The sequence below is a fragment of the Actinia tenebrosa genome, unplaced genomic scaffold (assembly GCF_029948245.1).
Source record: "Actinia tenebrosa isolate PJP-AT-01 unplaced genomic scaffold, QUT_ActTen_1.0 PGA_scaffold1__47_contigs__length_23844297, whole genome shotgun sequence".
Classification (NCBI taxonomy): domain Eukaryota; kingdom Metazoa; phylum Cnidaria; class Anthozoa; order Actiniaria; family Actiniidae; genus Actinia; species Actinia tenebrosa.
The window spans coordinates 13983789-14004595 of record NW_028292578.1 but is presented as its reverse complement, the minus strand read 5'-3'; the positions used below and the strand labels follow the sequence as shown (position 1 = coordinate 14004595).

Below are 20807 nucleotides of genomic sequence, written 5' to 3'. Positions count from 1 at the left end.
TTCGTATGACTGAGAATTTTACGGTATTGACTCACTGTGCCAAGCCGTGTCATGTCTATCCAGCTGAGCAGTGGACGCGGCGCCCAAAGCATGAGTGGTCAAAATGACCGGCCTTTTAAAATTCTGAAAAGAATTTTTGTAGCTTGAAAGAACGAAGCAAACGCGTCGGTAAAGTAAAACTGTTTTTATTCTTGCTTTTCATATTTCTGCTTCCTGTTGGCACGTATATCATATTTTAGTCAAAAGAAAACAGAAAAATACACAAAAGTTGGTTTACAGTAGCCTGAGAATAAGGGCTGGCGGCAAAACAGCTAAACTCGCTGTGATTGGCTGAAAAAAATTCACCGCTCAGCTGGATGTAAATGCCGTGTACAAGCTTTTTTTTTTTATATATAAAGCATCATATCCCACTGTGACTGGTCCGAAGATATTCTACCGTATTGTGGCGCCTCGCTCATCGTTTTATTACTAATCAAAACATTTAAGGTCCACCTGAAAATGATCAGTATGGTAACGGTGCACCCTTTCTAATATAGTTGTTATTATTCAGCAGCTGTTTTCGTTTCCTTAAAATTCTTAAAATTCAAATAAATGGTTGAAAATTTTTGTTTTCTAACCGATGATTTAAACGACGCAGAAAGTTAACTGTATTCCCAAATGAATCCAATGTGTTTATGTTATCGACTTTCGGCCTGTGTATTGTTTATATGCATTGTTTATCAGCAAATAAATTTGCAACAACAACAACAACTACGATAACAACGTAATTTGTGATCATTGCGAGGCTTTTTCTGGCCTTCCAATTTTTCTACCTCCTCTCAAATCAGCCCTAACTAATTCATAGTGCTTAGAGCTGTGCTCCGGGTTCATACATGGGCTGTATAGCAGATGCCAGAGGCGCCTTCACATGCTTTCAGTTTGACCCCGTTGAGCTGCGCCACTGCTGTACTTGCGGTGGTGATAAGCGATGACAAGTTTTGCTCTGGCCGTAATTATAAAACTGACTTCATCTTTTGTACTTTTTTATCAGTAACTGTTAAAAAGGGTGCTGTTGCTTTGTACAAACTGACAAGTGCCACTGGTGCACGTGACACAAGTAGAAACAGGAATCCCTCAGCCAAGTTTGTTGGTGTTCGTTACATCACTGGTCCAGATCGCCATCCTAAGGGTGCTCTGTACTTCAAGGGTAGACGAAACAGTTACGTGTTGATTCCCAACTCTGGTTGCTTGGATACCAGATCATCGATCACAATCGTTGGCTGGGTGTATCCTGAGAGCAGTGGACCCATCTTCCATTTCAACCCACGTGGATGGGGAGTGCATCTGTGGATGACAAGACCTAATGAGCTGTTTGTTCGATTTGTTGGTCGTAAAAGGAAGCGATCTCCATACCTTAAGAGCCGATCCATTCAACGTGGAAGATGGAACTATATCGCTGCTACATACGAGCACAGAACAGGAATAGCAACATTATGGAGAAACTCCCGACCAATCGCTCGTAAGAGAATCGGTAAATTCTATTCTGGTCTAGCGACAAACTATGCAGTTGTGATTGGAGCTAAACCTGGTGATCGTCGGTACTTCAGAGGAGGTGTTGCCTGTATGCAAGTATTTGGCAGAGCGTTATCAGCTGCTGAAATCAGAATGCGAATGAAGACATGCTTCAGAGGTATGTTGATTTGCTTTTTTGTTTAATGACTGCTGGATATCATGTTCATTTTATACGTTTATTTTCCAGAAAAACCAACTCTTCCTACTCCGCCACCGACACCTCCACCACAACCGATAAAAGGTAAGATAACTAAACTTGTTTAGTAAATTAACTGTTCAATAAAATCATGTTTCTAATATTATCGATGCGAACTTTATTTAGTTTGCAGACGTCGTATTGATCTTGGTTTCCTTATCGACGTGTCGTCACGAGTTGGTAGAACAAACATTAGGCACATTCGTCGATTCGTTAAAGAAATGACCAGACGCTTTGTCGTATCATCTCGACAAACACGTGTCGGAATCGTGATCTATTCCTCGCGCCAACAACGTATCCTAAGCATGACGAGAATCAGAGGACGTGGCAGCGTGTATGGAGTATTGAGTAGGATCAGACTGTTACGTGGACAACGACGAACCGGAAGTGCTCTCAACTACGCCAAAAGATACTTGTTCGTAGGTAAACCCCAGTGTGGTAGAAAGAGAGTTCTTATCGTACTGACGAGCGGTGTATCCGTTGACAGAGTTGTACGACCAACTAAATCTCTGGTTGGTATTGGAGTGGAAATCTTCGCAGTTATTACAAGTAGAGGAGGCATTAGACAGATGTATCAGATTGCAACCACAAGGAACCATATTATTTTAGTTTCCTACAAATCACTAGTCTCGATCACTAATCGATTGACCAGAAAAATTTGCATAACTCCACGAGGTAAGTTAGATATTTTAAAATATCTTATTAGAATTTTAAGCCTAGATCAGTTGTAATATCACATTGAATATTTTACTCTATTGCCACGCCGTGCCGTGCTATTGTATGTGTATATTGGCGCCCTGTACAATCTGTAAGGTGAATTGAGCAGTATTTCCTACGCTGTGACCTGGTTTGGGGGTATTCTACAGCCATATAGCATCTCGTCTATCATCTTATTAGCAATCTGCATTGATTTTTGTTTCCCTTAAAAGGGGGAAACGTGATTCAAACAGTGTAGATGACATTCTGTATATGTAAATGAAGTCGTCGTGGTTCTGTTATTAACTTCTAGTTTACTGGATCTACCACAATGTGCGTTGACTATCAGAAACTAAATTTACAGGAAAAAAACTATTTGTGATATCACTGTTTGCGTAATCTTAAAACTGATGTCATCTTTTGTATCTTTTATCAGTAACTGTTAAAAAGGGTGCTGTTGCTTTGTACCAATTGACAAGTGCCACTGGTGCACGTGACACAAGTAGAAACAGGAATCCCTCAGCCAAGTTTGTTGGTGTTCGTTACATCACTGGTCCAGATCGCCATCCTAAGGGTGCTCTGTACTTCAAGGGTAGACGAAACAGTTACGTGTTGATTCCCAACTCTGGTTGCTTGGATACCAGATCATCGATCACAATCGTTGGCTGGGTGTATCCTGAGAGCAGTGGACCCATCTTCCATTTCAACCCACGTGGATGGGGAGTGCATCTGTGGATGACAAGACCTAATGAGCTGTTTGTTCGATTTGTTGGTCGGTACAAAGAAGCGATCTCCATACCTTAAGAGCCGATCCATTCAACGTGGAAGATGGAACTTTATAGCTGCTACATACGACCACAGAACAGGAATAGCTACATTATGGAGGAACTCTCGACCAATCGCTCGTAAGAGAATCGGTAAATTCTATTCTGGTCTAGCGACAAACTATGCAGTTGTGATTGGTGCTAAACCTGGTGATCGTCGGTACTTCAGAGGACGCGTTGCCTGTATGCAAGTATTTGGCAGAGCGTTGTCAGCAGCTGAAATCAGAATGCGAATGAGGACATGCTTTAGACCGCGTCCAACCGTAAAACCATCAACCACACGCCCTCCAGGTAACGTAGTCATGTGGACTGTCTTCATGTAATAACAGTATTTATTTCTTTTTTTTATTGTTCCTTCTCATTTTTTTAACCTTGTTGATTCTAGTTTGTGCATCAAGAGTTGATCTTGGCTTCTTGTTGGACGGTTCGGGAAGCATCATCCGCCAAGCTAAAGGCAACTTCAGACGTCTCATTACTTTCATGAAGGTGTTCTTGAGTTTGTTCCCCTTTAGGGGTGGACAAACTAGAGCTGGTGTTGTCCTCTTTTCCACCAGAGCACATTTGTTATTTGGTTTTAACCGATACAAAAATAACAAGAGCATATACCGAGCTTTAGACAGGATAAGATATCCTCATGGTAAGACCTATCTAGGCCGCGGGCTTAACTTCGCTGGAAGACGCCTATTTAGAGGAGGTCTTAATAGAGGTCGTAAAAGGTTCCTCGTGGTGTTAACTGATGGTATATCTGTGGATTCTGTACTTCGTCCCTCGGCTATGCTCCGTAGGAAAGGAGTAGAGGTAGCAATGGTTGGTGTCGGTCGAAGGCTAAGACGTAAGCAACTTTACCAAGTGGCTTCAACAAGGCGACACGTGTTTGTTACTGGATTTAGGAAATTATTACTAGGCTCTATGCTGTTCCCTTTGAAGGGATTAGCATGTAGTCCGTTCAAGCCAAGTAAGTTTTGATTTCTATTTATTCATATGTATGCATACTTGTACTCCCTGTATAACGACGTAACTGATAAAGGTTTAGAGAGAGAGTAAAGACAGGAGAAGCCCCTATAAAAGGAGTAATTTTTGAGGTAATATTTTTATTCATGTCTTTTATTTACATTATCTTTCAGCTGCTGCACCAACAAGTGGACCATCTGGTAAGTGGTAATATATTATAATTTGATATATATTAGATTTGCATTCCCATGAACCTTCATCACGCGGCTGCCATGAGAATAAAAAACTTTGTTTCACCCGTATAAATTTATTCTCAAGCACTTGAATGCGAGACCACTTGTAGTGGAATCTATTATGCAAACCAACATGGCTACCGCGCGAGAAAGGCGTATGTATTTACAGTTGGTATACAATTGCGTATCGATAGACTGATCTGTGATGTTATTTATTCATTTCCAGGATGCCAGAAAAGGATTGATATCGTATTTGCTGTTGATGGTTCAAGTAGCGTCGGTAGACGAAACTTCCAACGCATGAAGACCTTGCTCAGACGAATTGCTCAGAGCTTCCACATCTCACGAACCACCAGCCGTGTTGCTGTTATAGTCTATTCTTCACGAGTTAGAGTCGCATTCAACTTCAATCGCTATACAAATGGAAAAACCCTTGACGCTGCGCTCCGAAGGCTTACATATCCACGGGGAGGAACTAGGACTGGATTGGCTATGAATAAAGCTATGCAGTTATTCAAACGCGACAAAAGAAGAAGGAAAGCTTTAGTGATTATCACTGATGGAGAACCCGGTGACGATGTAACTCGTCCTAACCAGCTGCTCAAGAAGGCAAAGGTCGAGATCTTTGCTGTCGGAATTGGTAGACGAATCAGTGAAAGGAATCTGAGAAAGATTGCCACTGATGGAAGACATATCTACATGGCAACTTTCTCAAGCCTGCTTAAAATTGTCAATTCCCTCAAGACAAGAGTCTGTACTGGTAATGCCTTAGTTTTCTTTGTATTTTTCACACTCGTTTCATCGAAATAAGAACTCATGTATGCGCTCCTAAATGGCTGACACTGACCTCGTGATCTGACCTACATTTCGTGTACTCCATCAAGGCTGAAAAACGTATGCGCATGCGTCAGATTGTCAAGAAAACAAACATGGCCGATGGAACATTTTGCATCAATACGGTACATAAATCGAGGTTTTCTGGTTAAAAAATATTTCTGTACAAAAAATAAAGAAACGTTCTACGTACGATAAAAAGCAAACCTTACGCATTGATTGGTAGATTAAAATAACATTTGAGTATCAATTTTAAAGAAGCAAATTCGATGGTCTGGTATCAGCCTTTGTTCTGCGCATTTTCTTTACCTGTCAAGACATTATCAACCACGCTGATTCATACTTGCATTTTATCTTTATTCAGGTTTCACTCCAATCATTCCTACCAAAGCACCATCCACGAAGCCTACTAGAAAACAAGGTAATAGTTCATTGATTACGTTGACACTTAACTAGTTTTATTTATTAACCATCATGTGTTGTCTTTGAAGGATTTCCTGATCCCATTGCTGTGTTTCCATTGGACATCATCTCAAAGACACGTGATACTAGCCGAGGCCGTAATTCACCGGGCGTTCCATTGCGCATTCGTTACTATCCGGGACCGTATGGTAGACCTAACAAATCAACTTACTTCTATGGTGGAGCAACATCGGTTATCCTATTCCCTAATAATGGCAACTTGAAAGCTAGAGATTCCATAACATTGATCGCTTGGATTTATCCTGAATCTGGTGGACAAATCTTTGAATACAGCAAAGGAGTGAGATTAATCGTCAGTAGAGGTGACACTCTTTATTTCCAGGTTGATCGAAAACAACCTGCAGTCAGAGTAAAGAAATTACGAAGAAGACAATGGAATTACGTGGCAGCAACATATAACTATAGGACTGAGATGGCTATCCTTTGGTATGATTCGATACCAGTTGCACATAGACGAATCCTACGTAGACGCCTTCAGACCCAACGGTCTGTCAGCATGGGACGTTACTTTAAAGGACGAATCATGTGTATGCAGGTGTATAATGTTGCCCTTCATAGAAGACAGATTGAAAAATTGAAACATTTATGTACCACACCAGGTGAGTTATTGCTGTGTTTCAGTCACCTTTTAAAGTTTTGTTTAATATCTTATATAAGGTATCAATGATTGTATTTGTTTTGCAACTAAAGATGTCAGTATGCGTATACTGCCGAAACATGTAACTTGTTTGGTAAAACCTGATTAACGTTTTTGATTCGCATTGTCTGCTTCAAATGGTGGTCAAACACTGACTATCATATACTATCAGCCAATAGGAATTTTTGCACAAAAAAGCCAGAACTAAATTACTTCTAATGAAATCAAGCAACATTTTTACGCGGCAGCCATGTTGGTTTGAACAAGAGATTCCACCACACGTAGCCTCGCATCTAAGTGCTTGAGAAAAAAATGTATACGCGTTAAATCTTTTTTTTAAATTTTCATGAGAATAAACATGCCAGCCATTTGATAGTTTCATTGTTTTGTTGTATATTTTTTGTCGTCTTTCAAAGCTAAAAATATATAATTTAATCGTAATCGTAATTAATTGCTAATTAATTTGTCTTAAATGCGTCTTATGAATTTCCCCAAAAATAACAATCGTCGTTTTTTTCCCTTTAAAACTAGGCCCAACAACGAAGCCTTCACCTACACGCGGTAAGTTTTTGCCTGACAACGGTTTTTACTTTTAATTTCATTTATATAATTTTAATTTTCCAATATTGATCCATCAGGACTGCCGCCAGCTTTAGCTTTCTACCCTCTAAACTCTCGATATGGTGGCCGTGACATAAGCCGTAGCCGTAATCCACCTGGACGTATGGCTAATATTCGTCCTGGTATTGGACCAGATGGTATCCCTGGAGGCTCAGTCAGGTTTAAAGGACGAACCAACAGTTATATTGAGTTCCCTAACCGTGGAAAGCTCTCCGCGAGAAACTCCATTACCCTTCTTGCCTGGATCAACCCTGATGGTCCTGTTGGCCCTATATTCAACTATAAGACAAACGGCTTTGGCGTTCACTTCTGGATGACCCGTCCTAGAGAATTATTTGCCAGATTCGTAACCTCAAGGGGATCCTTTACCACGCCCTTAAAGTCAAGAAGAATACGTCTCAGGGCGTGGAATTTCGTCGGAACTACTTATGATCACAGATCTGGAGTCGCTCGTTTGTATATCGACAATAAAGAAGTTGCTAGAAGAAGAATTGGCCGAATAAAATTATCGACTAATTTCCCTGCTAGAATGGGAGCGAGGATCGGAGACAATAGAGCATTCCGTGGTCGTATTGCGTGTATGCAAGTCTATGATACTGCATTGACCATTAATCAGATGCGATTGGCCAAAAAACTGTGCTTCAAGACAAGTAAGTATGAGACATTATGAGGTTGAGAAAAAACCTGGGTCGAGTTTGCATTGCAGTGCATTGTGGGGCTTTTAGAGGACATATTTCCAAGATGGCTTCTATTTCGTCCCCAAAAACATTTTAGTCGTGACTGTGAAAAAAAGCCGTGTTAAGGGCATGTCGTAATTGTGATGATGCCTTTTTTTCATTGGATGAATAGTCTTCTCAAGCACTGTCATTGGATATAATAATGATTAAACTAACTTTAATTAACTGATTTTCTAGAGCCTTTCACAAGACCTACACCATCAACCAGACCTACAACAACAAGAAGACCATTATCACGTAAGTAAAACGAAGAAGAAATATGATTAAATGCAATGTTGTATCAAGTGAATAATCAAAACTGACTAGTACAGATGTGAATTCCTGACAAAAAATATTCCGTCATTACCACCCACGTTAGTTTAATAGAAGCTTCTATTTGTTGATTCGTTTGTTTTACAATAGACCAAATTACCGCTATGTTCCTTGATTACAGACTCATTTACTCAGGCTTAGCCTCGATTTTGTGAAGAATATTCACGTGTTCCAGTCAAGGTCCGTCAAGTTTCAAAGTGCTCGTATTGTTGAAGTTGTTCATTCTTTACTTTACCGTTTGTATTTGATAATAATTAGACACTGATTCGAGGCCAAGCCTGAGTAAATGAGTCTGTAATCAAGAAACACAGCGGTAATTTGGAACTTGAAACTGGACTATTGATTATGACTTTCGTGTCTTAGATATTTAAATCTTTTGGTAAAACTACAATCAAAAGTAGCAAAACTAAAAACTCTAATTTATTATTCACTGTTCTTCCTCAGGCTGCAATGCTGACATTGATCTTGGTTTTGTTATCGACGCATCAACTGGAGCCTCCACACGAAACTTCAAACGAGTAATAAGCTTCGTGATGTCACTAGTGAGGTCATTCAAGATATCTAGAAGCAAGACTCGTGTAGGTCTTATTGTCTACACCTCAAGAGTCTACACTAAGTTCACATTCAACAGGTTCGTTTACTCTTTTATTGTTGTTGTATGAGTTAAGTTTAGTCTTCTATTTTGATACTCGAAATTTTCGTCCAATAACATTCTAGCCTAAGGTCATGTCATATTTATATTTTTATGCTGATTTTTGGTAATTTTCTTTTCTTTTCTTTTCTTTTCTTTTCTTTTCTTTTCTTTTCTTTTCTTTTCTTTTCTTTTCTTTTCTTTTCTTTTCTTTTCTTTTCTTTTCTTTTCTTTTCTTTTCTTTTCTTTTCTTTTCTTTTCTTTTCTTTTCTTTTCTTTTCTTTTCTTTTCTTTTCTTTTTCTTTTCTTTCTTTTTTCTTCTCAAGGTCATTAGAATTATCAGTTTCTAATATAATAATGCAAGGGTGCACATGATCTGTTCCTTCTTATTTGTTCAAATTTTAAATCAATCACCTGATTCTTTTTTAGGTATTCCAATCTAAGAAGCATATTAACGATGCTAAGGCGAATTAGGTATCGACGTGGTACTTCCAGGACTGTATACGCTCTCCAGGTCGCGCAAAGATATCTCTTCCGTGGAAGAGTTCAGTGTGGTAGGAAACGTATCCTTGTCCTCATCACTGATGGTCGTTCCCGTGGCAACTTCCGCAGACCAGCATATCATTTGCGCCGAGCAGGAGTAGAGGTTATCGCCATTGGAATCAGTAGCACAAGAAGAAGAATCAGAACTACTCACCTCCTGAGAATTGCTACAGATTCACGACATGTGTTTAGTATTAACATAAGGGATCTCAGACGATACATTGCAGTCATTAGAAATCTTGCTTGCAGAGGTTGGTTTCAAAATTGTCGTGTTTCATACTGTTAAGCTGGTCTACATAACACCCCCCCCCCCCCACTCCTCCTCCCCCTCGTCAGAGGGAATGATGATATGAGTTTCATTATGGTTACTCAGAAAATGGAAAAAATGTATTTCAGTAATGACACTCTGCCCTAGTGTAGTGTTATAGTATTAATTTAACCATTGCATTTTCATAGAAACAACTAAGGGTCAATCGTAGTACTAGAAATAACAATCAAGGTTATTTCGCGCCGATGAATTCAATGAACTTATTAATCTCAGACATCTCAGATAAAGGATTTGAAGCAAAGAGAGCATGCTTCTGAGAACGAAGTCTTTATATACGACGTTTTCAGTGAGTGTACTCATATGCACTCGACTCAATGCAATTTCATTCTAATTTCCGTCTAATAATATTTATGATATTTTTGCTTTTAGTTTCTGGATCATTCGATGCTGCTGCCTTATACCCTCTAAACAGCCGATACCAAGGCAGAGACATTTCGAAGAACAGAAACCCAACAGCTCGTCTGTACAACGTGGCACCCGCTGCAGGTCCAGACAAGCTTCCGCTAGGATCCTTCTACTTTAGAGGAATTGCAAACAGTTACATTTTGTTCCCAAAAAGCCGATGTCTTGACACCAAGAGATCAATTACCATCATTGCATGGGTCTACCCTGAAAGCAGTGGTCCTATCCTTCACTACAACCCAAGGGGCTGGGGTGTACATCTTTGGATGGCATCAGCTGATACTCTTTTGGCTAAATTCGTACCACGCAATCAGCGCGCAGTGTCAACTTTGAGTAGTCGTGGAATCAAACCTCGTAGGTGGAACTATTTAGCAGCCACATACGATTATAAAAGCGGCGTTGCTACTCTCTGGAAGGATTCTTCACCTATTGCACAACGGCGCATTGGTACCTTTGAACTTGCCACGAATTACCCTGCCATTATGGGATTGAGAAATCAAGGTGGACAATCCACATTCAGGGGTCGAATAGCCTGTCTGCATATTTATAACACGGCGCTGAATGGAAAACAGATAGCAGGGCAAAAGGAGAAGTGTTTCAGAGGTAAGAAATTATTACCTATCTTTAAAATGTTCAGTTTCAGTTTAAAAACAAGAGAAGACAAAGATCCTGCTGTTGCAACGAATCGATACTGTTAATGTGTAATATAGCGTACTTTTGATTATGAAACACGGCGATCATACGTTAACGTACATCTTCACAACCAAGCACAGGGCCGTCATGGCATAGTAGTTCCGTATAATTTCAGAGTGAAACAATTTTTGTTCCCAAATACATGTGCATATTATATGTTTTTTCTTTTAATTCTACTTTGATATTTACCTTTAAGCATCACCTCCGCCAACTCCTACGCGTCGACCCCCATCAAGTAAGTAATACTGATTTTTTTTAGCATTTGCTTTCAAATGTTTATGAACCATGGGTGTTTTGCGCCGCTAAAGTGCCGCCTCTTGGCAACGGTGTAGTTATATGTGAGTGGAACTGCTTATGGTTCTCTCCTTTGCTCTGAGGGTTCAGTCATAAAATCACTTAAATCACTTTTATTTAAGTGTCGTTCTAGCGCTTTCGCACTGATTGGGGAACTTTTCGCTCACACGCACTACCAATATATTTAATATTCTACGCACACAACGCTCAACTCTCATGTTGATTTTTTCAGTCTTCCTTCAATGTAAAATGGGTTCCATTTGGGTTCCCATGATGATGGTTTCTGAATAGACCACGTGTCATTCCCTAGAGTATCATTTATCTGTTTATCGGTTGTGCAGGAGAAGACACACAAATATGGATATAACTAAAACAAAGAATCTTATTCTCAAGAGAACGATACGTTGTCTGAAATGGGGAAAACATTACGCCCAAGTGGATTTAATCCATTGTTGAGTGACGTATTTTTTGTTTTTGAAAATTTGAATTACATAGATCATTTAAAAGGCAGTATTATATCTGTAATTTGATGTCTTCTTTCATTTTGTAGGAGAGACTAAAGTCAAAGCAATTTATCCATTGTCCAAAAAATACCGAGGTAAAGACGTTTTCGGAAATCCAACCGGTCGATTACAAAGGGTTACATTTGCTAAAGGACCCGATGGACGGCCCTTCAGTTCTACCCGTTTCTTTGGCAACAGAAATAGCTTTATTGAAATCCCAAACCGAAGGAAATTGGATGCAAAGAAGTCCATCACGATCCTTGCTTGGGTGTACCATGAAGGAAAATCTGGACCAATCGTCAATTACCAACCAAGAAGAGGCTGGGGTGTCCATCTGTGGATGGTCGCACCACGAACCTTATACGTGCGCTTTGTTAAGCGTAATGGAAAGGTATCTCCAGGCTTGGTAGGCTACGGAGGGAGACTTCCCTACAGGGCATGGAACTATGTTGGAGTCACTTATAACTACCAAACTGGGTATGCCAAAATCTGGGTCAATTCCAAGGTTGTTGCTTACAAACGATTAGGACGCTTCAAGATTGCAACACAGTACCCGATCCGCCTCGGTGCACGAAGAGGCGACCGTCGTTACTTTAAAGGTCGACTTTTCTGCGTGCAGATATTTAGCAGAGTATTAAGAGCTGCAGAAATAAGGGCCGCCAGAAAAGTTTGCTTCAGTAAGTATAATATGGTCACCTTCTCCTTTAGCTGAATTTGCCAGAAGTGACGGTTTCTTTTTTTTTTTTTTTTTTGCTATTTGTTACTTCAGAACCAATTCCACAAACCAGACCAACCACAAGACCAACCACACCAACTACAACAAAACCATCAGGTAATTCTGAATTTAAAGAAAATATATGAGACAGCATATTTGCAACCAAGATAAGGGTCGGTTTTGATACGTGGTCGAACAGTAGTGGTCAGTTAGAAGTCATGATCATACACACATCATCCTTCATCTAAATTATTATTGTTTGTCTGTATAGGACCTGTTCGAGCCTCCGCCATCTACCCACTCAACTATAAGACCAAAACCCGGGACGTTAGCTTATTTAGAAACATTCCTGGAATCCCAGTCGGTGTGCGTCTTGCCAAAGGCCCCGATGGTAAGCGAGCTGGATCATACGAATTCTTTGGCAGGCGAAACAGCTACATACGATTCCCAAATAACGGTCGCATTGACACCAAGAAGTCTATTACGATCATCGCTTGGATTTACCATACTGGCCGCGCTGGACCAATCTTTAACTACATGCCTAATGGATGGGGAGTGCATTTCTGGATGACATCCCCAAGGACTCTTTTCGTGCGCTTTACAAAACGTGGAAGCCGCCGATTTACCCCTGCTCTCGCCTCCAGGCGTATTACACCCAACAAATGGCAGTACGTCGCAGCCACTTACAACTATTTTACTGGTGAAGCCAAACTCTACTTGAACAGCCGAGTCATTGCGTCTCGAAGAATTGGCAGGATAAAGCTTGCGACTAATTATCCAGTTAGAATGGGAGCAAGGGTTGGTGATGGACGATACTTTAAGGGAAGAGTATCATGTTTACACGTCTATGATGTCGCTCTTAATGGCAATCAAATTGCAAGAAGGAAAAGAAGATGTTTCAGGAAGTGCAAAGGTATAGATTAGCTGGGAAAACCAGGGGAGGGGGTGCACTCTTTCAAAGATTGATTCAATGTTTGATTTCCAGCGTTTTGTTTATTTCCTTTTATTTATATATTTTTGACCAATTTCTTTCTTCTTTTTAACAGGCCCCTGTCCAGGAGATAAGAGTATGTATTTTTCATTTTCTTTGTGTTTAGTAGGCATATGGGCCAGTTAGAAGACCGATGAATATGCTTAAAATATAAAAAAAGTTAATTTGTTAATGATTCTTTTGTTGAGACGGAGACGGGAACATCATCATCATCAACATAATAATAATAATAATAATGATAACAATAATAATGATAATGGAGCAAAAATGTCTGAAGTTGAAATAAACATATAATAATAATAATAATAATTTTATTACTTATGCATGAACCTTATCTTGATGACAATAAACAATATCCTAATCTTTATAATCATTCACCTCAAATCACAAACCTCTTTATTATCATCGCCATCATTTTCATCACCATCATCCCTTTATCATCATCATCATCATCATCATCATCATCATGTATCTTGGTTTAAAACATATTGTAGTAGATAAATAAAAGGATGGATGAATGAATGATAATACTATTCTTCTTCTGTTTCAGCATGTGCTGTCACCAAGGATATCGTCTTTGCTGTCGATGCGTGCAGTCTCGACAGGCGTTACACGAAAGCTAATTTCATTCGCGTAAAGAATTTTGTCAAAAGGATCATTGGTCTGCTTCGTGTCAAGCGCCGCTACGTCCGCGTCAGTATTGTCATTTATGCATATACAGCCCGCATCGTTGTGCCAATCAACTCTAACATGAAAAAGGTATATAATCATTCCTCTAATTCTTCATCGCATCATGATTACTAATGGCAAATTAAAATTCGTTTCCAAAAACAATATAGTTATCTATAACTCTAAATTGAAAATTGTAATAAAGAATCAAACCCTCCACTTTCCTTTTTCTTCATTGTTCCCTTTTATGATTTACATTTTGTATTAAAGAAACAACTGACCTTTTTCCTGCCATCAAGTTTTAATAGTCATAATAAAAGAGAGTTCTTATGTAGCGCATTTCACATTGTCTTAATGCGCTTTACATGTTTGATCAGAGGAGAACTTTACGGACGGCATACAAGGCGCCGTTATCAGCCGTTCAGCTTACAATCATGAGTGGATTGTTAGTATATTAATATTATGCCCTTTAAATTGGGAAATATAGTTATAATTAAAAAAGTTAAAGCAGAATTCATGTAACTGTACCGATCCATGTATTTACCTGGTCCAAGGAAGCCAATCAAGAGCTACATTATTGTTAATGCATCCATTTTCATTTTCTTCTCCAGAGCAAAATTTTCCGAGCTATAGATCGCATGAAGCTAATTTGCGGTGTACGAAACACTGGCAAAGCGATACGGTTCTCTTTCTTTAACATATTCCGTCGAAGCAGACGTGACAAAGTGTTTGTCCTCATAACAACTGGGCCATCAAAGGACAGAGTCAATAGACCATCGTTATATCTAAAGAAGACACAAGTAGAGTCATTTGCAATCAGCGTTGGAAAACATTACAAACTAGCTGAATTGCTCCAGATCGCAACCGATAAGAGTCATGTTTACACAGTGGGCTTCAGAAATATTGAGTCATTGACTATAATGCTCAAAAAGAAGCTATGTAGCTGTAAGTATACAACCAAATCAAACAATCTATAGCCACTGACTCACTAATATAAACTTGGCACTGACTGACTTTTCTGACAATGAACGTAACAAGATTTGCGAGAAAAGACTTCATTGGTTCGTTTTCAAGAACGTCTCCCATTTATAAGTGACATTCAATTATTATCATTAAATGCTCTGTATCTTATTGTAGTGTTTAGACCCCCTGCAAAACCTACAAGTAGACCAACTAGACCAAGACCATCCGGTAAGATTTGATAACATTTATCATTAGAATACATTGTTTTTGAATTCATTATTGTAATACCATTAACGTATAAACTCGATGGATGCAATTCTGAGTATTCATATATTTACACAGGGCGTGCCCTGGCCGTCTATCCGCTTAACACTAACGTTCGTGGAAGAGACATCAGCCTTAGTCGAAACCGCCCTGGAAGACTGGTCAATGTTCGTCCAGCACGAGGTCCTGACAGAACACGTGGTGGTGCCTACCGATTCCTTGGACGGTCTAACAGCTATATTCAGTTCGCTAACCGAGGCAAGCTTGATGCTAGAAATTCCATCACCTTGTTGGCTTGGATAAAGCACGATGGACGATCTGGACCCATCTTTAACTACAACCCTAGAGGATGGGGAGTGCACTTCTGGATGGTATCTCCGAAGACACTCTTCGCTCGATTTACAAGACGAAATCGTCGACACCCAGCACCAGTTATATCTCATCGGGTTCAACCAAGACGTTGGCAATTTGTGGGTACCACATACAACAGAAGGACAGGTGTTGCCAAGCTCTTCATCAACAACCGTTTCGTGGCTCAAAGAAGAATCGGTCGATTCCAGATCGCCACCAACTACAATGTACGCATGGGAGCCAAGATTGGTGACAGACGCTACTTCCGTGGCAGCATCTCTTGTATGCAAGTATACGGTGTTGCATTAAGCCGAAGACGAATTATGCGCAAGAAGACACGATGTTTCCGCAGAAGTATGTCATGCAATATTTGTAACATATTCAATTTAGCGTTCTCAATCCTTAATTCACCCACACAAATGTTTAACTAAAAGGTTCATAATTGAATAAGACAGCAAGAAATTACAGTTAAACCACTCTCTGCTTAATATTTAAAGTCGCTTTTTCCCTCATTACTGAATAAAAATAAAAATTATTATTATTATTTCATTAACACAGTTGTAAGGCCTACTGCAAGACCAACCAGACCCAAACCATCTGGTAAGCAAGGATTATTTTAAATATATACACCTAATTGAAAAAACATTGTCGGGTTCAAAAAAAGGTTATATTATCAAAGCTAAGACCGAAGGGGAGCATGGGAAGACAAACAATTATGCTAATTTCATGCATATTACAGTTTTCCCTTCCTGTGCACATTTTATTCATCATGGCTTTTGCATGTTGTTAATCTAGGTCGACCGACTGCTTTACTGTGCATTTTTACATGTCTATATGCAAATATGATGTACCTTTCGGAGTAATAAAAATACTTTTCGGTCTTAACTTCGATGATATAACCTTCTCGAACCCTACTACGTTTTTTCAATTAGGAGTATATCCCGAAATGTTAGTAATTACAACACGTGCATTAATTAAAATCATGACAGCTATTATCTGGTACTAGTGCTACTTAAGCGATTTTTTAAACTATTATTTCCTAAAATCGGTATGATAGACCGTATATTTGTCTTATATATTTCATAGACCGTGCATTTGCTGTTTATCCATTGACCTCCAATGTTGCTGGAAGAGACATCAGCTTGAACAAAAATCCATCTGCTAGACTAGTTGGTGTTCGTCCTGCACGAGGTCCTGATAAAACTCGCGGAGGAGCATATCGATTTTACGGCAACAGAAACAGTTATGTTCAGTTCCCAAATAGAGGAAAAATAGACACCCGTCACTCCATCACCCTTCTTGCTTGGATAAAGCACGATGGACGTTCTGGACCAATCTTCAACTACAACCCTAGAGGCTGGGGATTGCACTTCTGGATGATATCGCCAAAGACACTCTTCGCTCGATTCACAAGGCGAAATCGTCGACAGCCAGCACCAGTTATTTCCCATCGCGTTCAACCACGACGTTGGCAGTACGTTGGAGCGACATACAACGGAAGAACAGGAATTGCTAAACTGTTCATTAACAACCGCTTCGTGGCTCGTCGACGAATTGGTCGGTTCAATCTTGCCACAAACTATCCTGTGAGAATGGGAGCCAAAATTGGAGACAGACGTTACTTCCGAGGAGCAATCTCTTGCATGCAAGTATACGGTGTTGCGCTATCGAGAAGAAGAATTTTAAGAAAAAAGACACGATGTTTCCGTAAGAGTGAGTAGCTACTAAGATATATATATTTAGTATTTGATTTTTATTAAAATGTTCTTTAATTAGTTTAATTAGTTTCTTTTAAAATAGTTTTTCGACCTAATACTAATGCAACAGTTTTCTTTTCCTATAGTAATCAGGCCAACTCCCAAACCATCTCGTAAGTACTTTTTTTCACTTTTCATAAGCAGTTTTATTATATGAATATTAATAAGATACACACTTATCACAAACATTGTATTTTCTTAACAGGTCGCGCATTTGCTGTGTACCCATTGACCTCCAATGTTGCTGGAAGAGACATCAGCTTGAACAAAAATCCATCTGGTAGACTAGTTGGTGTTCGTCCCGCTCGAGGTCCTGATAAAACTCGCGGAGGAGCATATCAGTTTTACGGCAACAGAAACAGTTATGTTCAGTTCCCAAATAGAGGAAAAATAGACACCCGTCGCTCCATCACCCTTCTTGCTTGGATAAAGCACGAGGGACGTTCTGGACCAATCTTCAACTACAACCCTAGAGGCTGGGGAGTGCATTTTTGGATGGTATCTCCGAAGACACTCTTCGCTCGATTCACAAGGCGAAATCGTCGACAGCCAGCACCAGTTATTTCCCATCGCGTTCAACCACGACGTTGGCAGTACGTTGGAGCGACATACAACGGAAGAACAGGAATTGCTAAACTGTTCATTAACAACCGCTTCGTGGCTCGTCGACGAATTGGTCGGTTCAATCTTGCCACAAACTATCCTGTGAGAATGGGAGCCAAAATCGGTGACCGGCGTTACTTCCGAGGAAGAATCTCTTGTATGCAAGTGTACGGTGTTGCACTAAACAGAAGAGAAATTCTAAAGAAAAAGAGGAGATGCTTCCGCAAGGGTGAGTGGCTACCAAAAAAGAAATGTTTAACTACATTTTTTAAATATTTCTTCTTACCTTTTGAAAATACTCTTTTTTGAACTAATACTAATGCAAAAGTTTTCTTTTCCTACAGTGGCCAGGCCACCCCCTAAACCATCTCGTAAGTACTTTTTTTTACTAAATTTGTTTATCTTTTGAGGACATTAATTAACTGTTGGTATTTTCGAAAAAAAAAGGAATATCAGAATGTTATTGTGGAAAACATTTATCAAAAAATATTTTTGTTTACTTAACAGGCCGCGCATTTGCAGTGTACCCATTGACGTCCAATGTTGCTGGAAGAGACATCAGCTTGAACAAAAATCCATCTGGTAGACTAGTTGGAGTTCGTCCTGCACGAGGTCCTGATAAAACTCGCGGAGGAGCATATCGATTTTACGGCCGTAGAAACAGTTATGTTCAGTTCCCAAATAGAGGAAAAATAGACACCCGTCGCTCCATCACTCTTCTTGCTTGGATAAAGCACGAGGGACGTTCTGGACCAATCTTCAACTTCAACCCTAGAGGATGGGGAGTGCATTTCTGGATGGTATCTCCAAAAACACTCTTCGCTCGATTCACAAGGCGAAATCGTCGACAGCCAGCACCAGTTATTTCCCATCGCGTTCAACCACGACGTTGGCAGTACATTGGAGCGACATACAACGGAAGAACAGGAATTGCTAAACTGTTCATTAACAATCGCTTCGTGGCTCGTCGACGAATTGGTCGGTTCAAGCTTGCCACAAACTATCCTGTGAGAATGGGAGCTAAAATCGGAGACCGACGTTACTTCCGAGGAAGAATCTCTTGTATGCAAGTGTACGGTGTTGCACTAAACAGAAGAGAAATTCTGAAGAAAAAGAGGAGATGCTTCCGCAAGGGTGAGTGGCTACCAAAAAAGAAATGTTTAACTACATTTTTTAAATATTTCATCTTACCTTTTGAAAATACTCTTTTTTGAACTAATACTAATGCAACAGTTTTCTTTTCCTACAGTGGTCAGGCCACCCCCTAAACCATCTCGTAAGTACTTTTTTTTACTAAATTTGTTTATCTTTTGAGGACATTAATTAACTGTTGGTATTTTCGAAAAAAAAAAGTAATATCAGAATGTTATTGTGGAAAACATTTATCAAAAAATATTTTTGTTTACTTAACAGGCCGCGCATTTGCAGTGTACCCATTGGCGTCCAATGTTGCTGGAAGAGACATCAGCTTGAACAAAAATCCATCTGGTAGACTAGTTGGAGTTCGTCCTGCACGAGGTCCTGATAAAACTCGCGGAGGAGCATATCGATTTTACGGCCGTAGAAACAGTTATGTTCAGTTCCCAAATAGAGGAAAAATAGACACCCGTCGCTCCATCACTCTTCTTGCTTGGATAAAGCACGAGGGACGTTCTGGACCAATCTTCAACTTCAACCCTAGAGGATGGGGAGTGCATTTCTGGATGGTATCTCCAAAAACACTCTTCGCTCGATTCACAAGGCGAAATCGTCGACAGCCAGCACCTGTTATTTCCCATCGCGTTCAACCACGACGTTGGCAGTACATTGGAGCGACATACAACGGAAGAACAGGAATTGCTAAACTGTTCATTAACAACCGCTTCATGGCTCGTCGACGAATTGGTCGGTTCAAGCTTGCCACAAACTATCCTGTGAGAATGGGAGCCAAAATCGGAGACAGACGTTACTTCCGAGGAAGAATCTCTTGTATGCAAGTGTACGGTGTTGCACTAAACAGAAGAGAAATTCTGAAGAAAAAGAGGAGATGCTTCCGCAAGGGTGAGTGGCTACCAAAAAAGAAATGTTTAACTACATTTTTTAAATATTTCTTCTTACCTTTTGAAAATACTCTTTTTTGAACTAATACTAATGCAACAGTTTTCTTTTCCTACAGTGGTCAGGCCACCCCCTAAACCATCTCGTAAGTACTTTTTTTTACTAAATTTGTTTATCTTTTGAGGACATTAATTAACTGTTGGTATTTTCGAAAAAAAAAGGAATATCAGAATGTTATTGTGGAAAACATTTATCAAAAAATATTTTTGTTTACTTAACAGGCCGCGCATTTGCAGTGTACCCATTGACGTCCAATGTTGCTGGAAGAGACATCAGCTTGAACAAAAATCCATCTGGTAGACTAGTTGGAGTTCGTCCTGCACGAGGTCCTGATAAAACTCGCGGAGGAGCATATCGATTTTACGGCCGTAGAAACAGTTATGTTCAGTTCCCAAATAGAGGAAAAATAGACACCCGTCGCTCCATCACTCTTCTTGCTTGGATAAAGCACGAGGGACGTTCTGGACCAATCTTCAACTTCAACCCTAGAGGATGGGGAGTGCATTTCTGGATGGTATCTCCAAAAACACTCTTCGCTCGATTCACAAGGCGAAATCGTCGACAGCCAGCACCAGTTATTTCCCATCGCGTTCAACCACGACGTTGGCAGTACATTGGAGCGACATACAACGGAAGAACAGGATTTGCTAAACTGTTCATTAACAACCGCTTCATGGCTCGTCGACGAATTGGTCGGTTCAAGCTTGCCACAAACTATCCTGTGAGAATGGGAGCCAAAATCGGAGACAGACGTTACTTCCGAGGAAGAATCTCTTGTATGCAAGTGTACGGTGTTGCACTAAACAGAAGAGAAATTCTGAAGAAAAATAGGAGATGCTTCCGCAAGGGTGAGTGGCTACCAAAAAAGAAATGTTTAACTACAATTTTTTGATATTTCTTCTTTTCTTTCCAAAATACGATTTTTCGA

General features: G+C 39.9%; 1 protein-coding gene across 1 annotated transcript in view; it reads left to right on the top strand.

Moving 5' to 3' along the window:
- The window catches only part of LOC116294019 (uncharacterized), a 119569-nt gene that overhangs the window by 51541 nt on the left and 47221 nt on the right, over positions 1-20807 (top strand). Inside the window, 33 exon segments of the mRNA XM_089032471.1 lie at positions 1031-1669; positions 1739-1792; positions 1874-2422; positions 2880-3220; positions 3222-3558; positions 3653-4222; positions 4392-4418; positions 4678-5211; positions 5650-5706; positions 5777-6367; positions 6937-6966; positions 7044-7676; positions 7941-8000; positions 8520-8706; positions 9136-9500; positions 9947-10582; positions 10869-10907; positions 11517-12146; positions 12239-12301; positions 12456-13097; positions 13231-13251; positions 13726-13934; positions 14456-14789; positions 14982-15035; positions 15150-15776; positions 15981-16022; positions 16509-17135; positions 17266-17292; positions 17385-18011; positions 18127-18153; positions 18290-18916; positions 19196-19822; positions 20101-20727. Of these exon segments, the coding sequence (XP_088888597.1) occupies positions 1031-1669; positions 1739-1792; positions 1874-2422; positions 2880-3220; positions 3222-3558; positions 3653-4222; positions 4392-4418; positions 4678-5211; positions 5650-5706; positions 5777-6367; positions 6937-6966; positions 7044-7676; positions 7941-8000; positions 8520-8706; positions 9136-9500; positions 9947-10582; positions 10869-10907; positions 11517-12146; positions 12239-12301; positions 12456-13097; positions 13231-13251; positions 13726-13934; positions 14456-14789; positions 14982-15035; positions 15150-15776; positions 15981-16022; positions 16509-17135; positions 17266-17292; positions 17385-18011; positions 18127-18153; positions 18290-18916; positions 19196-19822; positions 20101-20727 (11460 nt within the window).